This window comes from Ochotona princeps, chromosome 12 (assembly GCF_030435755.1).
Source record: "Ochotona princeps isolate mOchPri1 chromosome 12, mOchPri1.hap1, whole genome shotgun sequence".
Classification (NCBI taxonomy): Eukaryota; Metazoa; Chordata; class Mammalia; order Lagomorpha; family Ochotonidae; genus Ochotona; species Ochotona princeps.
This window is the reverse complement of record NC_080843.1, coordinates 67,209,912-67,228,958: the sequence shown is the minus strand read 5'-3', so window position 1 is coordinate 67,228,958 and position 19,047 is coordinate 67,209,912. Positions and strand designations below refer to the sequence as shown.

At 44.9% G+C, this 19,047-nt stretch overlaps 1 protein-coding gene across 1 annotated transcript in view; it reads right to left on the bottom strand.

Moving 5' to 3' along the window:
* The window catches only part of MICU2 (mitochondrial calcium uptake 2), an 89,277-nt gene extending 72,531 nt beyond the window's left edge, over positions 1–16,746 (bottom strand). Inside the window, exon 1 of the mRNA XM_058670980.1 lies at positions 16,521–16,746. Coding sequence (XP_058526963.1) covers positions 16,521–16,715 — 195 coding nt within the window. The 5' untranslated portion in view covers positions 16,716–16,746. The remainder of the gene's footprint in view (positions 1–16,520) is intronic.
* Positions 16,747–19,047: the final 2,301 nt, after the last annotated feature.

Genomic DNA, 19,047 nt, shown 5'->3' with positions numbered 1-19,047 from the left:
TACTTTAATTTTCTCCCTATATAGAAAATACTTTAACTCTTATTTATTTATTTATACAAAAAAGCCAGATTTACAAAGAAAAGGAGAGACAAAGAGAGAATCTTCTATCTGCTATTTCACTCGCCAAATGGCCACTATGGTTGGAGCTGAACCAATCCAAAGCTGGGAGCCAGGAGTTTCCTCCCGATCTCCCATGCCGCTGCAGGGTCCCAGACTTGGGTCATCCTCGACTGCCTTCCCAGGCTGTGAACAGAGAGCTGGATGGGAAGGTGGAGCAGCTGGATGGGAACTGGTGCCCACATGAGTGCTGGCACTAGAAGGTGGAGGATTAACTAAATCAGTTGCTACATCAGCACTCTTTAACTCTTCCACAATTACTCAACTCTATGTAGTAAACATTTTGTGCCTCCTATGACCAGGCATTATCTAGGAGTAAAATGATGAATGAAGCAGCATTCACTCTTTGGAGGAGGGGCAGGAGGCGAAACAGCAGCAGGTGTGAGAGCGCAGGCATGAAAGGTACACCAGCATTCAGCAAACATGCATGTCTCATGAGGATCAGTTGCCAACTCCGATTATTATTTTTTTAAGTTATTTATTAACCATAACATTTTTTTTTGCAATGACATATGTACCAGATAGAGAAGTGTTTTTCACGATTCCATAATTAAATTTAAGTAGGAAACTAGTAACAGGTCTGGTATCAGGAATTTATCTGGATTGTCATCTGTCTCCTCTTTGGCCATCTGAGCCATAGCAGAGTAGTGACAAGGCGCGTTTGAGATCTATGACCCAATTCTAGGACCTAACAGCCTGCCTCCATCAGAGGCGTCCAGCAGGGGTAATTACACCGAGGCTCTCATGCCCCCTCCCCCGTGGCGACCCAGTGGGAAGGAGGAAGGCTGGATTAAAGGATCCACTCTCCTTCCTCCCTGCCTTCTTGGGGAACAGCTGCAGTGAGCAGCTCCATGGACTGCAGGAGCAAAGTGATTCATTCACTTAGTATTTTGCCCCAGTCTTCCCCTAGGCTCCCACACTGTGACCCATTCAAACTTGCACTCCAATCCCCAACAGATGCTGTCACCTCCATTTGTTTCCTCTGCAGCTTCTAGGAACCTCACAGTGAGGACGGCTTCTTAAAGCTGTAGCTAAAACAGACACCAGTTTGCTGACGTGCCACCAAATCCCTCAAACGCGACGCTCTACCCTACACAGAATGTGCTTAGAGACTGCAATAGTTAAATCAGCACAACACCGGACACAGAATGCAAATGAGATTTTTACCTGAAACAGATAAGGAGCAAAATTTTCAAACAACTTTCAGATAGATGAAAAGATACCACAAGTTGAGTTCAAAGGCAGGTTTGCAATTTCCTATTAGAAACTGCATTTCTTTTTTAAAAATTCCACTGATAGTATCTTTTTTTTTTTATAAATGGTCTTTGCGTAGAAGAACTACTGTACTAACTTAAAACATCAATTTTAGTTTTGATCATCGCTAACATGATTTTCATAACACTGACCTGACCTGTTGGGGGTGTCCTCAGCTTCCGTGCCCACTTGGCTACCAGACAACAGATGAAGCCACCAGGTACCCGTCCCACAGAACCACGGGTATAACATAGCTAATTTCCTTCTTGTCCTTTTCTCACTTGGCCAACTTATGTCTTCAAAATTAATTCTGACAGCTGCCTCCTCTGGGACTGCTTCCCAGAGAGCCCTCCGTGGGTTAGGTGTCCTCAAGAGAAAATACAGCACACTCAGCAGAAATGTCCATCAGGCCTTCATGATGACCCTGGATTGTCCCCCCCAAACTGAACTACTCAGAACTACTCTCTACTCCCAGTGTCCAATACAGAGCTCACCTCTGTTTAAAAGAATGCTGTACATGAACACATCTATATGATTATGAATCAATCCCAAACGCAAAGCGTGAAGTCAGAAAGTAATTAAGTATATTTCAGTAGTTGAAAAAAATGTGAAATATTGGCTTTGATGATTTTATAGTTTAAGCCTAATTAATCATTTATGAGAACATCTTTAAATAACTAGGTATCCATGCCGCTCTGTGCAGTTTCACTAAGGAACTATGCGCAGGAACCGAAGGAAAGGCTCTTTGTTTCCTTTCATTATAACCACAAATTACTGCACGCGGGTAATTACTTTAGATTTTAAAAGGGCCTTCGGAGTAAGGCGAGGAGGTAAAGCCATCGACAGGTGCTGGCAGTGTTAACTGCACCGGAGGACACTGCCTTATTTTTCACATAGCATAGAAACCGTGGAATCTCAGAAACTGGATTACCCCAGCTGCTGCTCAGCGCCCTGTAAATGTGAGTGAATGACCTGGTGGGATTTCAGGCCTCATACCAGGGATGGCTTGGGTTTTAACGGATTTTTTTGGTTTCATCTTGGGAATTCACGGACTGTAACACAGCACTTTTGAAATCAAGTTTTGTGATTAAAATGTATCTGTAAAAAAATGAGTAGGGAACGAGACAGAGCCTTTCCCCAAGCTGGCAGAGGTGCTAAGATGCATGCCCTTTGCATGTTTCCTGATGTTTATAAGTTACATTGCCTGTAAAGGAAGAGATACGTGGAGAGCACAAGTACACAACGCTCAAAGTAAGGCACAGATGTGATCATACATAATACTTTGAAAAGTAAACTGATTGTTCAAGCAAAGCTCTGCTTCACACATTATGCGGAAACAGAGCGCAAATCATTTTCAACCTGGCAGGAATGTGCCAATAGCTTCTTTAAAGAAAATCTATCTTGACTCCGACAACTTTAGGATCTTGTACGTGACAGCAAGCCAGGGAAGACACGCAGCTCCTCAGTTTAGACTACGAAGCATGGGGATGAACACAGTTAAAGAGTTTGGTAACCTTTGCTTTTCACACTTCAGGTGAATGCACTCAAGTTACTGTTCCAACATGAGTAAGGAAATAAGCAGAGTTAGATTTTGAGAAGACAGCAGAAAAAAAAAAAAAAAACATTTGCAGTCCAGAATAGATAGTCTGAAGTGATGGAGTATTCAGGAAATCCAAGGCTCTAAAATGAGATTGCCAGTGAAAACACAAACAGCAACTCTTTGTGCATGAACACATCCATGGACTCGGTCACTTTGTTTAGTTGCAAATTAGCTTCCAAATATTTATGGGCTACTATTCAGCAACTCCCTTAGTTTATAATTTTGGAAAACTTTACATAATCTACACTATTAATATTGACAATATTTCCATGAATTTATAGGCAGCCCTTTAGACTGCAATCACTTGAGCGAGCCAACTCACCTAGCAGTGTGAAGAGTGACAGGACTAAGTTGGGAGAAGCTCCACTGGATAATGAAACTTGGTAGCGACAGACAGGGACGTTTCTTGTTCTTATAAAGGAACACACTGCATAAAGTAGCACAACAGATTAACAAAGCATTTGTTAGGCCAAGACAGAGAACGCAGAAAATCAGAACAGAAAAAAGAACCAATGAAAGGTCACAGGCAAAGCTAAGTTTATCTAGTCCAAAGGGAATATCCGAAAAGTAGTCATACATTGATATGATCAATGCAGTGAAGTGAAAAATAATTCTACAGATTGACAATGTAAACACTTTTTAACGTGAAGGATAGACACTAACAGAGAGGCATCTAGCTCCCTGCCTGTGGCCTGGGAAAGCAGTGAATGATGGCACAAAGCTTCAGAACGGCTCAGCTCCAGCTGCTGCAGCCTCTTGGGGAGTGAACCAGAGGATGGAAGAGCTTCCTCTCTGTCTCTCCTTTTCTCTCTAAATTTGCCTTTTCAATAAATACATCTCAAAAGAAAAAAAAAAAAAAGAATCATGTGGGGATAGGGCAGGCACCTGTTCCGGGTGCTCCATTTCTGATCCAGCTCTCTGTTTAAGGCTGGGAAGGATGGCACAAGGCCTTGCTAGAGGTTCTGCACTCATGTGGGAGGCCAGGAAGAAGCCCCTGGTTTCCAAGTTTGGATCAGTCCAGCCCTGGCCTTTGTGGCCATTTCGGGCCACTGAAGAATCTACACTTGCTCGGTCTGAGAAAGTAAGAGCTACTAAATGACAGGAGAGCAGATATGTGATAATGTGATGAGCAGAGCTCTTAGAAGGGACTCAGCTTCTCACTGCTTCTCCTTCCAAGTATGGCAGCTTCAGCTCCATCCCTGGGACATCCACACAGAAGCCACAAAGCCACAGCTCCCAGCCACACAGCGGTCTCTGGTCCTGCACTTCAGTCCTGGAGCGATTTCCAGCGCTCCGGCATCACCGGCACTGTGAGTTTGAGTTTGCAGAGTCAGAAGCTTGTAAGTAACCTGTTCTGATCTGAGCTGGTTCCTCACTGGGCAATTATCTAACCATTAAAACAGATTTTGTCTTATTTAAAAGACACGTTTGAAATTTTACATTGTACATACTACAAAAAACACACACACAGAAAGTTTTAGCTTGACTGTATAACAGTCTTCCAATTGTGTCCTGGCACATGAGAAAAGGATATAATAATCCCATACAGAATATGAAGCCATTCATACTTTGCTTTGGAAAATCTAGCATACAGTCTGGAAAAACCCTGTGCCTTCATATTTAACGCTCATTTTACCAATTCTGAGCGTTGTGTGCATTTCCAGTCGCACACGAGGTGAGTGAGGAGGGACTGAGCACACGGGGTGAGGGTACTGAGCACACGGGAGGTGAGCGAGAGGGGACTGAGCACAGGAGGTGCTTGGGATAGTACAGATAAAGTTTTAATTTTATAAGGCCTTATTTTAAAATAGTAATCACACTTATACACACTTACATGGAATTCCACAAATAACAATGAAGATATTCTATAAAGTCCAGGCTGTACCACAGATGAATGCTTCATTAAATATCATTTCTACACTAAAATTTATAACCTGAAAACATTTAATGATATTATTTCTAGAGAATAACTAAAGAAAACATATTTGTTAATGGTTAGCATTACCAAATATTTACCACTTTTAAACTATGCATATAAATTTGAAGTTTACATATTGCTATTACAAATCACAAAACACCAAAACTCCCACGAACAAAGCACCAATTTGTACATGATTTACTGGAATACGTAAAACATGTTTATAGAATAAAAACAGTAGTAACTTTTTCCCTCTCGTTCAGCTGGACAAATCCAACTGCAAAATGAAAGATTAAAATATACTTCTGCTTTTATATTTTCATTTGTTTTTCTTTGCTCCTTTGTCCCCCAGAGAGTACCAGCACAGCTCCCCAGCAGGACCTGGTAAGTGCTACCCTTCTATAATACAAGGAAGTAAGACAACTTCCCATTCCTGCAGCACAAATAGCTATCCCGAAGCACAAATTACACCTAATTACAGGGTGTGCCTCTGTCATCTCTCCTTTCATACCCAAGCCATTAACACGCTTTGATTTGGGACTTCCATTTGAGTTTATTAACATCAAAGCTTTGTCACTGCTTATCTCTTTCTAGAGACATTTTTACCTGTGGCAATAAAGTATAAAAACATCTTTGCATTCTTGCTTTCCTGTTGCAAGAAAGCTTCAGTCTTTGCTGGCCTTGCAATGTTTCATGGCTATTAAACTGCTGTATGTTGGTGTCAAGTTTATTGCCCTTGGCTCATTAATTTTAAATATACTATCATCAATTCCAATGCACTGGAACGAGTACACCCAGTACACTTCAAAAACCTCCAGTTTTACCCAGTTTTAATGTCTTTTTCTTCCATTTTTAAATAAATGTAATGTACTTTAAAAAAAACCGATTTATTTATTTGCAGGGCAGAGTTACAGACAGAAAGGGAAAGATGAAGAGAAGTTGTTCATCCTGCTGGTTTATTCCCCTAATGGCCCCAATGCCCAGGGCTGAGAGAGGCCAAAGCCAGGAGCCAGGAGCTTCTTCACAATCTCCCGCGGGCCAACCTCCCCTGCTATCCTAGGTGCATTAGCAGGGAACTGGATAGGATAGGGCGCAGCTGGGACTCAAACTGGTGCCTGTATGGGATACTGGATTGCATGTGGAAGTTTAATTTGCTATGCGCAGTGCCAGCCCCTTTTCTTCCATTTTCACAAAAATAATCGCTACAAATAAAGTAGGGGTCAGCACTGTGGCACGGTATGCTAAGCTGCCGCCTACAGTGCTGGCATTCCATAGGGATCCTGATTTGAGACCCGGCTGCTGCACTTCTGATCCAGCTCCCTGCTAACGTACCCGGGAAAGCAGCAGCAGAAGGCCTCTTTCCTCAGGCCTCTGTTCCTATATGGGAGACCTGGATGCAGCGCTTTGTCCTGGCCCAGCCCTGGCTGGCACCCCCATTCGGGGAGTGACCTAGGGGATGGAAAGATTCTCTCTCTATCTCTCTCTCTCTCTCTGCAACTGTCTTTCAAATAAATAATCTTTAAAAATAAATGAAGGAAAACAAATCCAATCTAGTTTTATAAGTTGTTTACGGCTCCTACAGCAAATTAAAATAGCTCCTTCTTGTTGAATTTTTAAAATATTCATTGATATGCAATAGAAAATGTTCTATATCCAAGGAAATATACAAACACAGCTACTTCTGTTTGTTTAAAACTGAAGGTCCATGGGCCTGGCATGGTAGCCTAGTGGCTGAAGTCCTTGCCTTGCATGGGTTCCCATATGGGCACTAGTTTGTATCCTGACTGCTCCATTTCCCTTCTAGCTCCCTGCTTGTGGCCTGGGAAAGCAGCAGAGGATGGCTCAAAGCCTCTGGACCCTGCACCCACATGGGAGACCAGGAAGAAGCTCCTGGCCCCTGGCTTTGGATTGGCTCAGGTCTGGCCTTTGCAGCCACTGGGGGAGTGAATCCGCGGATGGAAGATCTTTCCTCTCTGTCTCTTCTCTCTGTAAATCTGACTTTCTAACAGCAACAACAACAACAATAAAATATTTGAAAAAAAATGATTGCCCACATTCTATTTTATTTTTTTAAATTTTATCTGAGAGTCAAAGAATCACAGACTGATCTTCTAGACTGTAGTTCACACCTCAAATGTCCTGAAGAAGCAGTACTGGGCCATGCTGAAGCCGAAAGCCCAGACCTGAACGCTGCTCTCCCACTGGGGTGGCAGGAACCCAAGTCCTGGGCCTTCCGTTGCTGTCCCCCAGGCCAGACATTCGCAGGAAGCTGGATGGTACCCAGAGCAGGCACTCTGAGACGAGCCGTGTTGTCCTCAGCACCACTGTAACTGCTCAGTCAGATCCCCATCTCTCACAGTCGTGGTCTATATTCAAAACAGTTGACCATTTAATTCAGCCAAGTTACACTCAGAAAATAAGATATGACCTCAAAATATGAATTCAAATATTATTAAAACCAGCCATCTTTGCAACTGTTACATTAGAATTTTAATAATTAAAATGAGTATTTAGGTATATTACTTGGATTAAGCTGACATTGAGCTTCTTGAAAAATAACTGGCTAACCTGTTAACAGTAATAAATACATTTCGCTACAGTAATGTTTGCAGATCCCAATGAACTGACTTGCCTCCAGCAAGCCGATGGCAGCCTGCGGCCACTGAGACCTCAACCACCCTAGGTGCCGAGCTGGCGCTCTCGGGGCTGAGCACCTTGGTAAGTTACTCTAATTCCCCTAACTCCATGGCTGCTCGCTCCGGGAACAGTAGTTACAGATCCTCGGACACGCTCCGTGCCTCCCTGATGATCGCTCACTATTTTCTGGAACAGTTCACAATGAAGGTACCTGAGACAATGGAATCCATATTGGTACAGGCTTGTGTCCCAACTGCTGTATTTCCAACCCACCTCCCTACTCACGAGCCTGGGAAAAGCAGCAGAAGATGGCCCAAATGTTTGGGTCCCTGTCACCCACGGGGCAGACCCAGAGGAAGCCCCTGGCTTTGGTCTGGCCGAGCTCTGATCACTACAGACATCTGGTTGAGTGAACCATGGATGGAAAATTGCTGTCTGTACTCCCTTTCTCTCTTAACACTAGCTTTCAAAAATAAATCAGGTAAATTCTTGAGAGGGAGCAAGTCCACCTTTTCACAGTGGAAATGTCTATCCAGTTCGCTCTGAGTGATTGATTGCCTTCTAAGTGTCAGGTTCTAAGTTCAGTGCCAGACAGAGAGTATTAAGGAAACATGGACTTCACTGAGCTTTAAATTCTTCTGTGACAGTAATCACAGAAACACACGGGAGAAGCTGGTCCATATAAAGTGTCCATTTATCCTCAGCACTGCAAATGATGCAAATATAAAGATTTTCACTCTGCGCCCTTGTTGCAGGTAATCCCGGGGCCTCCTACTCCCTTGAAGTCTGGGTCAGACTCTCTTGGTCTCTGTATTACTCAGCAATTTACTGTCTCTCAGTCTCCAATCCACCCTTACTGCTCCTCTTTGAAATATCAGGTGCAAGACTTTGTGAAGTTGCAATGTCAGCCTCTGGGGAGGCCCTGGTGGGGCCACTGTAAGACCACAGAGGTCCCGGCCTGCCCTTTTCACTCGGAGCAGGAGGCTGGGCCCTCACACATCACTAGGCACCGTGTCCATTCAGGTCTGATTAGTAGGGACACTGTAAGACCACAGAAGCGGAAAGGCACTATCCTTCCAGGTCCTCCACAGACCAGCTGGGGCCGCTTCCACTCAGTTCTGACTGTCTGGCCACATCATAAGTACAATCCTTCCCACTTTGTGGAAAGCTCGGGAACAGCTCTAGTGGCAGTTCCCACGGCAGTTCTTGAGTGGTCTTTGGACCATACGTGGTGTGCCAGGTCACAGCTTATAAACTGCTTCGGAGCCCAGGCTACCTCCTCCCACCCAGCAGATGTGTTCTGTGAACCAGTATCAGCCCACTTATTTCTCTATGTAACGGTAGACTTCTTCTACAGAGTATCTATGGCCTGGGCCTTCTTAGAGGTCCAATGACCTTGGTGCGTTTATATCCCTGCAGTAGCCTCGCCCTTTTCAAAGAAGCAGAAACTCAAGCTTTAGGGTAGGACTGAAGCATCTCAACCAAGCCATTCACGCTCCACTCCCCCTGGCCCAGAGGCAGCAGCTAGTTGGGGGTACCTGCGATCCCTGATCCCTCAGAATCTTCATTTGCTCCTTTAGCAGTCAATGACTTTTATTAGACAACTTTTATCGGCATAACTGTATCTCAGTCAACAATGGACCCCATCTATGATGGTGGCCCCCCCAGGAAAAAGAAAACTGCCAACAAACACCTCGTGGAAGGAGCGAGAGAAAAAAAGGAAACTGTAGAAGAAAAAAGAAGAAACTCCAAGAAAATTGACAAGGAAGGGTTTAAGGGACGCTTTCTGCAGACTTCAAACTCCTTAAAAAGTCTGAAGACAGGGACCTCTAACTTTCATTAATGCAACATTCGTAGTGCACGACTTGCTTATAGGCAAATATACAGTGAAAAAAGCAATCAAGAAAACCACCTGAGCATAGTTCTGCAAAGGACGACACTGCCTGAAGGACCTGCCTGAGGCGAGGGGTCAGCACGGGCAGGAAACCGGAGCACTGGACTGCTCCTGAGCAACTCCAACCGTCAGGCTGGAAGACAGGGCGGGTTCTGACTCTGTGCCTGTCTTTGCTAATCTGTATTTGCATCTTAGCCTAGTAAATTTAAATAGTGATGCTAAAACAAACAAACAAAAACCTGACAGACATATAGAGAAAGAAAATATAGTTATACAATGTGTTTCTACTTAAATGTTGTCACAAAAGATTTTTAAAAGTTAGGAAAGTTAAAAGTACATAAATTTATAGTAAAAATGATTGAAGAATGAAAATTTTAAGAGACTTTTTATTTAGTTTGAAAGGCAGGGTTAGAGAGGGAGGGAGTGAAGAAGGAAGAGAGAGTGAACACGCTTTCTCAGCTGCTGGTTCAAATGCTGGGGCTAGGGCTAAGAGGCACCTGGAGGCTGGGAGCTTGCCCGCTGCATCCCCGGATGGCTCTAGCAGGAAGCTGGAATTAGAAGCGGAGCTGGGACTTCAACCCACCTAGTCTGGGATGCTGGTGCCCAGTGGTATCTTTTAGTACTGTACCAAATGATTACCTCTCCGACTTGTCTCCTGAATGGATCTGACAGAAATGACACTGATTTTTAATACTGCAATGTATGGATGCTCAAAACCCTTCCAGGAACGGTACTAAGAATTGGAGTGATTGGGAACTTACATTCTCCTTGCCTTCTCTCAAGAGAAAAATCACTGTCATCATGCACACTTCTGTCCAAACCACATGAACTTAAATTCCACCCAAGCACCTCTGCATTTACTAGCCTTGACTACAGATGGCTAGGGATTGAGGAGGCCGTACTTACAGAACTGCCTTTCTATTTTTTTAAATATATTTTTATTGGAAAGGCAGATTTACAGAAAGAAGGAGAGACAGAAAGATCTTCCATCTGCTGATTCACTCCTAAAAGCCAGAGCTGAGCGAAACCAAAGCTAGGAGCCTTGCCCAGGCCTGCCACACCGGGTGCAGGGTCCCAGGGGCTTGAGTCATCTTCCACCGCTTTCCCAGGCCATAAGCAGAGCGCTGGATGGGAAGTGGAGCAGCCAGGACATGAACTAGGGCCCACATGGGATGGCAGTGCTTGCCTGAAGAGTAAGCTCTTTGAGCCACCACGCGCCCAGAACTGCCTTTCGAACCCTGTCTTGTCTTTCTCCCTCTTACTATGTATCTGCTCCCCTTGTGCTCCTGAGTCCTCTGCGGATCTTATGCAAAGCAGCTTTCCATTCTTCTGAAACTTGAGCTGGCCACATTTAGGTTCTATTAAGGCTGACTCTGTGTCTCACATACTTACCAAAGTATGTGAACCAAAACCATTTCTTTCCCTAAAAGGATTTGTAGCCAATTATTATGGCACAGATCTTAGCACAGTTCACATCTTCAACAAATGCAAGAAAACTACACAGAATTTGTACCATGCCTTTAACCAAAATATTCTGTTCATTAATTCTGTTGGCTTCTGCTATATTTCAGGATTATTCCCTAAGTTCAAAAACACTTTAACTGGCTTGAGGTCAAGCTGCTTCAGCCTCTCCTCACTGCAGTGGTGCAGCCCCGGAATGCTTGCCCTGGCCAGGGCTGGGTGGAGCCTGAGGCTGGGGCCAGGAGTCAGGAGCCAGGCGCAGGCATCCCTGGTGGCGGCAGGGACCCAGCCAGGAGCCAGCAGCCAGCAGCACCGCCCCTTCGGGGGGGCTCACTGGCAGGCAAGACACTGGAGTGGAGCTGTGTACAGAATCCAGGCATTTAACTGCTCAGGCTGATTCTTGGCATCTTAATGTGATTACCAAGGACAACTTGTTACCATATAAAGACAAACATAAACACTAATAATATTGAATGATCAATCACAAATGTGGTAATGGGTGATATAGGTCTATCTTTTCACTTTTGAGAACAAGGCATACCTAATATGGAAATTTTACAATGTCATCAGTTTATTTCCCCCATTTAATACATACATGCTGTATCTACTATGACCTCACTCTTTCCTAAGCCCTTGGGATACGGCAAAAGAGCATGACACATCTCTAGGGCTCGAAGTGCATCATTACACATATGTAGAACAGCTAGGAACTTAGCTGATACTAACAGTTATTTGATAGTGCTTGTGTTCCTATCAACAGCAATCAAACGAGACAGATCAAGTCACTTTGCTACATAATGCAGCCCAATTAACCCAGTGACGGAGGCACGCAGGACATGTACTGATGTAACTGACTATTCCAAACCACGAAGATATCCAGATGGAAAGACGTCATCCTAGTTGGGAAAGACAGACAAGTAGATAGAGAGCCAATTTCCAAGAATGTTAAGTGTTAGAAAACCCAATTAAATAATAACAGAGAAAAGACTTTTAAGGCTTTGTAAGTATAAATGAATAAATCTATCAAAGGAAGGTGGATACCAATGAATTTCATAATAACGAATTTACACTTAGGATACAATAGTACAGTATTACATGCTAGATTATAGAAAATACTTTTACTTTTGGGCTGGGCCCAGTAGCCTAGTGGCTCAAGCCTTCACCTTGCACGCGCCAGTTCTAATCCTGGCAGCCCCGCTTCCTATCCAGCTCCCTGCTTGTGGCCTGGGAAAGCAGTCGAGGACAGCTCACAGCCTTGGCACCCTGCGCCCACATGGGAGACCTGGAAGAAGCCCCAGGCTCCTGGCTTCGTACTGGCTCAGGTACGGCTGTACTAGTCACTTGGGGAGCCAATCAAGAGACAGACCTTCCTCTCTGTATATGTGACTTTCCAATATAAATAAAGTAAATCTTAAAAAAAAAAAACAATATTTTGACTTTTTAAACTATGGCAGACAAATTTTCCATTGAAAAGCAAATAAAAAAAAAAAAACCCACACAATTTTGAAGTTAGGGAAACCTACAGTACTCAAATTATATTTAATGTAGGAAGAAAATAAAAGGCCAAAATTACAAAAATGTCAAGAATAAATGAAATAGTCACATAACTAGAGATGAGTAAGAGGGAATTGCATGCTCCTGTTGCCGAGTGCGGTCCACGCTGCGCTGTGGCCGTCCTCCCCTCTCCTTTCCCAGTTCTGGACCGTTCTATTACAATGCTTATCACACCAACGCTCAGACCAGACTGACTTTCAATCTGACTTCATAAGCCAGATTTACTGATAGAGAAGTCTCTTCATCAATTTTGGTTTACTGGTATGTTATTTCTTGCACGACATAACTCTTGTAACATTTAAATTTTTTTCATATTACTATTAAATTTTTTCACATTATTATTTTTTGCATTATTATTTTTCTTGTTGTAATTATTTTCCATGATTCGGTTTTGTACATATAGGTATTGTCCCCACCTTCCCCCCCCCCCCGCTTCATTTCATTCTCCCCTCCCTCCACCTCCCTCCACATTATTACAGTGGTACAGTCCTTCAGTAACAGCTACAAGTTTAACATTCTGCTATTTAACTTTATCCTGCATTGAAGATATAGGGAATGGTGGAAAACCGAACGTCAAAATGCTGAGGCCCATCTGATAGTTCCATTGGGAGTGCTGCTTTTATCTGGGAGCAGAAATGCACACTCAGCAGGCTCGCCTCCAGTATTTTTAAGCTTTTTAATAGGCTCAGGTTTGTTAAGAATGCAGCTACTCTTTATAGAATGGAGTGAAAAAACAACATTCTCTTTCGTGTTTCTGCCTCTATTCTTTCTGATTTTACTAATTCTAAATCAAATACAGTAGCATTACAACATGAACAATACTGAAATCTTAGTTTTCTAATGTATTTACCTGTCTTAAAGGAAGCAGTCACACAGAGGTAAGTTAATGTGACAGGAGGCTCTACAGCCAGTTCCACGAAGGAGTCCTTTGCACAAAGCATTATTTTGCTACTCAACTGTAACCACCTTGAATCTTTTAAACAATACGATTATATTTTATTTAGGATGTCTGCAATTCACACTCTTTAAAAACTCATCTTGGGCCCTGCATGATAACCAGGTGGCTAAAGTCCTCACTTCACTTGTGCCAGGATCCCACATGGGCGCAGGTTCCTGTCCCAGCTGTTCCGCTTCCCATACAGTTCCCTGTTTGTGGCCTAGGGGAGCACTCGGGGATGGCCCAGGGCCTTGGGGTCCTGCACCCACTTGGAAGACCTGGGGGGGGGACTACTGGCTCTTGGCATCAGATCAGCTCTGCTCCAGCTGTTGCAGCAACTTGGGGAATCAATCAGTAGACAGAAGATCTTTCTCCCTGTCTCTTCTCTCTGTGGAACTGACTTTCCAATAAAAACATAAGCTATATTTAAAAAAAAAAATCTTACCTTTTCAATCTCTTCAGCAGCCATCTAATCCAGCCACTAATCCTCTCCTAAACTATGGCAACAGTTGCCCAACTCCAGTTTTTTTTTTTAAGATTTATTTTTATTGCAAAGTCAGATATATAGACAGGAGCTATACCAATCCGAAGCCAGGAGTCAGGAACTTCCTCTGGGTCTCCCGTGCGGGTGCAGGGTCCTAAAGCTTTGGGCCGTCATCGACTGCTTTCCCAGGCCACAAGCAGGGAGCTGGATGGGAAGCAGGGCTGCTGGGATTAGAACCAGTGCCATATGGGATCCTGGTGCGTTCAAGGCGAGGACTTAAGCCACTAGGCCACAGCACTGGGCCCAACCTAACTCCAGTTTTCGATTCACTTCTCTTTCCAGAGGTCAAACTAAACTTCTAAGAAGAATACACATGCTTATTTATGCACTAAATTATCTGATATAACAAGTTTAACACATACTCTAATTTTGCAGTGATACTTGAGGTATCTATAAAAATACGGTAATGGGAAAAAATCTGAGATATCTGTCAAGGCCAATGCATCTGCATTTCTCATTTACATTCACGATGGCAGAAAATACTACATTATGAATTAGTGGAAACAAAAATGCAATCTTCCACCCAGGTAGCCGGCCTCCCTGAACCCGATGCCCGGATGTGTGAGTGTCCATGAGGATTAAGAACCTCTGCAATGACTGTTGTCCTTGCGAGAACAATTCCTGTCACGTGGCTTAACGTGACTTAGCCACTCACCCCCAAATGTGAATTTCCTCTCTTGCAGCTCACATTCTGCTGAGTCAAATGACCTCTGCAAAGCTGCGCCTACTGCCTGCATATGCCCTTCCTTCTCTGCCAGGCAAACTCCCACTCATCCTTCCAATGCTGGCTTGTATATCATTCCTTCGGCAAGCCAGGGACCAGAACGGTTAGCTGGGATTCCAGTACGCTCCATATCATTTGCATTTACCGCAACTCCTAAAATTGCCCTATCCCATGGAACTGCAAGTAGATGAGCTGTGTCTCTGTAATCCCCTCTTACACACTGCCTGGCACACAGAAATATTTCAGCAGCTATCGAAGGAGAGAAGAACTATTCCAACTTATCTGCTATGTCATGACCAGGAATTTTTCTTTAGTTGTCCTCACAAGTCCAAGCTGCTGACCACAATGGGAATCATAAAAGTGTGGTTTGGTTAATAGTAGATTAATCATGCTGTTAACAGCAGATTAATATTAGTAGGACTAGTTGGTAGGATGAGTAAAAGCGAAGGATATTATTATCAGGAAGATTCTGTCACATTATATTACCAAATACAATAACTATGCAATGCATAAGGGATGAAATGCATCAAGGGATAAAAATGAATCACACACCAAAATTCAAGACTCTAGCTCTGAAACTCTCAACCACATACACAGACCTGCAACACAATGGTGAAGAAGAACCAACAGCTTCCCTGAAGAGAAAGTACCAGAATCACAGTAGAGGGGGATCCTCCTGAACTCAGCCTCCAGCGTGGACAGGCAGTGCCCACCGCGGCAGCAGAAAGGTGAGACACACAGGGTAAACGAGCCCCGCAGCAAGCCAGGCAAACGCGCTGTCAGCAAGTTGCAGAAGAGAATTGATGATAAAGTCGTTCCTATTCCACCAAGCTCTGTGTGGCCGAGCGCCGGGGAGACAGCAGCAGCTCACACTGCTGAGACAGAACGTTGAAGCCTCAGCAGGCCAGAAGCGAGCCCGGAAGACGAGCAGAGGGACAGGACAACATCAGAAAGTACAAACTGCTGAGGAGGGAGGGTTTGAGTCATGTTTTGGGGACAGTGAGTGAGTCTCTGTGGCTGGAAGGTGTCTGGCTGTTGAAGGCTTGGACGAAGCTTACAGTGCCGATTTGATCACAGGCAGGATGTGGCACTAACGGATGCTGAGCAAGGCAGCACTGCGTGGGCACGGACGCTGTGGGAAGAGGAGCCAAGGCCTCCACACGAGATGGAGTAACGGGGGAGAAACCTTAACAACAGTCCACTGAAGAAGAATCCACTGAATTCTTTGAGTCAAGATGAACAAAAATGCTAAGAAAACACTTCACCTGTGACGAGACGTGGAGGATGGGAGAGCTACTGCGTGTACTGTCTCGCTAGTATTTTAACACAAACAACACCGATCACTTCCTAACACTATTTCCAATGCATGACACCTGCTTTCATCCCTTCCGTTTATCTAATTGTTCCTTGAAACAAACGATGTCTAACACAGAGAATAAAACATTCCTTGCCATTTTCAAAAACACTCGAGTATAAACATGTGTTAAAATGCCTGTAATATAAAGCAGCATTCTGCTTAAACTGTCCATATGCTTTATAATATCCTCAAGCAGGAAGCTGAACCTTTAAAGGATGGAGATTTCAGGAGAAACGGCTTTTGCTTATTTACGGTTTATCATCACGAAAGGAAGTTGTTTAGAGTTGACAACAAAGTTGGGAAATACCAATCGATCCGTTTTTATGCTTGACACTGTCGTGACACACACAAGTCATCTATTCGGACTTCACCACGCTGCACAAAGTCGTGAAACTCCTGTTTCTGAAGACACACTGCACGCACACCCCTTGCGGACTCAGCCCCCGCCGGGGTGGGCAGAGGCCAGCTGAGCCGCCCACGCCCACCAGCACCTGCTGCGGGACCAGCCCGCCACGGCCCGTACCTGTGCCAGCGCCGGGACGCTGCCCTCGCGCGCCGCGACATTCACGCGGCCATGCTGCCAGGCCGCTCCCGCTCCGGCCAGGGCCACCCCGGCCACGGCCGCCGCCAGCCGGCCGGCGTCCCGAGCGGCCAGCCCGCGCCGCAGCCGAGCGCCCCAAGCCGCCAGGCGAGCGCCCCGAGCCGCCGCCGCCGCCATCTTTGCGGAAGCGCCGCCGGTGCCGCAGGACTCTCGCGAGAGTCGGGAAAGCTGTGCTGGCGCTCCGGGGCGGCACCTGCCTCGGGTGTGGCCGCCGGGGCGACGCGCGGCGGGAGGAGGCGCAGCCCGCGGAGGACTGGCTCGCGGGACGTGTGGAGACGGCTCGGGGTGCTGCTTTTCTAGAAGGGGGAGAGAGCTCGGGGCGCTGCTCTTCTAGAAGAGCTGCTGAGGGCTGGTGAGATCCGCAACCTCTGACCACGTTCGTTTACCCAATTAATGTGCCTGTCCGAGCATCGTTAAGAGCAGAACCCCACCCCTGAGGTAATTGGGTTTGACAGAAAAAATTGTGCATTTTCTACAACTCTGGATTTTCTGGCAAGTACACAAGCCTGTCAAGAATTGCTTAACACAATATTTATGTCCTACGGATCAGAAAGCGATGTAAACCATAGGTGATGGTTTGTAAAGCAAGTCTTGAGTAATATGCCTTGGTCCAGCTAGCCTCTAGTAAGGTATTCTTTATAAAGAAGAGTTGAGTTTGTGTCTGTTCTGCCTGTCTTCAGAAGCGAAGCAAACTTTTCAAAGTGTTTCAGTTACAGTAAAACATACGTAACACTGCCATTCTAACCATGTTTAGCTGTTAGTGGCATTACGTGTACTTCAGGGGCTAGTGCAAGGGGCTAGTGCAACGCTTATCACCATCCATCTGCAGACTTTTTTTTTTCAAAACTGGCCAACTTGCTAAAGACAATTCATTGCTCGTCTGGTGCAGTTCTTCCAATGTTCAGAGACGACTGTTTTCTTTTATTTCTGATTAATCATATCCTATCACAGCCTGCTAACTTTGATTTTTCTTAGCAACTCCCAGACAAAGCCACTGTCTTGATTTCAGGCCATCATTATATGCTGAATGTTGAATTTGGGACTATTGTTGTGGCATAGCTGGTAAAGCTGCTGACAATGACCCCACACCCCACAAAGGCACTGATTCAAGACCTGGCTGCTCCACTTCCTATCCACTTCCCTGTTTGTAGCCCAAATCCTTGGGACCCTGCACCCATGTTGGATACCTGGAGGAAGGTCCTGGCTCTTGGCTTAGCTCTGGGAATTGGCGTCATTTGGGGGACTGAACCAGTGGATGGGATATTTTTCTTTGTGTGTTTTCTTCTGTCTGTATATCTGATCTGCCTTTCCAGTAAAGATACATAAATATTTAAACCAAAAAAAGAAAAAAAAAAAGAATCTTGAAGTTAAATTCCGTCCTGTCTTTGGTTGTAGTGCTATTCCACCCGGGAGCGTAAGCCGGCGTTACATGTAGCATCCTCCCCGAGTCTCTGTCTTCAGGAACTGGATGTTTTCCTGTTGCAGGTTTAGAACAAGAGCTCAGTGCTGCTTGCTGCTTGCTGATAAGAAATGATTTCCCTAGGTCCTGCGTGGTAGCCTAGTGACTAAAGTCCTTGCCTTGCACGTGCCAGGATCCCATATGGGTTCTGGTTCATATCCCGGCTGCCCCACTTCCCATCCAGCTCCCTGCTTGTGGCCTGGGAAAGCAGTCGAGGACAGCCCAAAGCCTTGGGAACACTGTACCCGCATGGGAGACCTGGAAGAGGCTCCTGGCTTCAGATTGGCTCAGCTCCAGCTGTTGCGGCTGCTTGGGGAGTGAATCATCGGTCAGAAGATCTTCCTCTCTGTCTCTTCTCCTCTCTGTATATCTGACTTTGTAATAAAATAAAATAAATCTTAAAAAAAAAACAGCATTGGCACAGACCAACAGAATAGAGACTCTGAAAGTAAACCCACACATTGGCATGTGGCCACTTGGGAAGTGAATAAGTAAATGGAAGATCTTACTTTCTATAAATCTGACTTTCCAATAAAAACAAACAGATCTTTAAAAAACGATTTCTCTGAGGCAGACGAGTTGGTTTTATTTCATAGTCTATGACTCTTCATTCTTTGGGCTTGATTTTTTTTTTTCTGAATAAAGTTATAGCTCTTGGTTCATCCTCTGAAATACCTTTAGCTCTTGGAAATGTTAAGGTCAGAGTGCAAGCTGCTGAGGCTCCCAAGCCTGTTGTCACTGCCACCCTGAAGTTTGGCAAAATGAACAAAGTCTAAAAAGCCACAATCCCGCTAAACCTAATTTGACCAGTTTGTGGAAGCTTTCTGAATCTTTCTGTTAGGATCGCGCTTTGTCTGTGCTCCCTTTCTTGCAGTCAGCCCATCTACGTGGCTCCGCTCTCAGAGATTTCTTGCTGGTTCTTGTGCTGTTGAAATCATATTCCTAGGCAGGAAGTTAAGAGACTCGCTGCCTGTAACTTGTGAGCCAGGC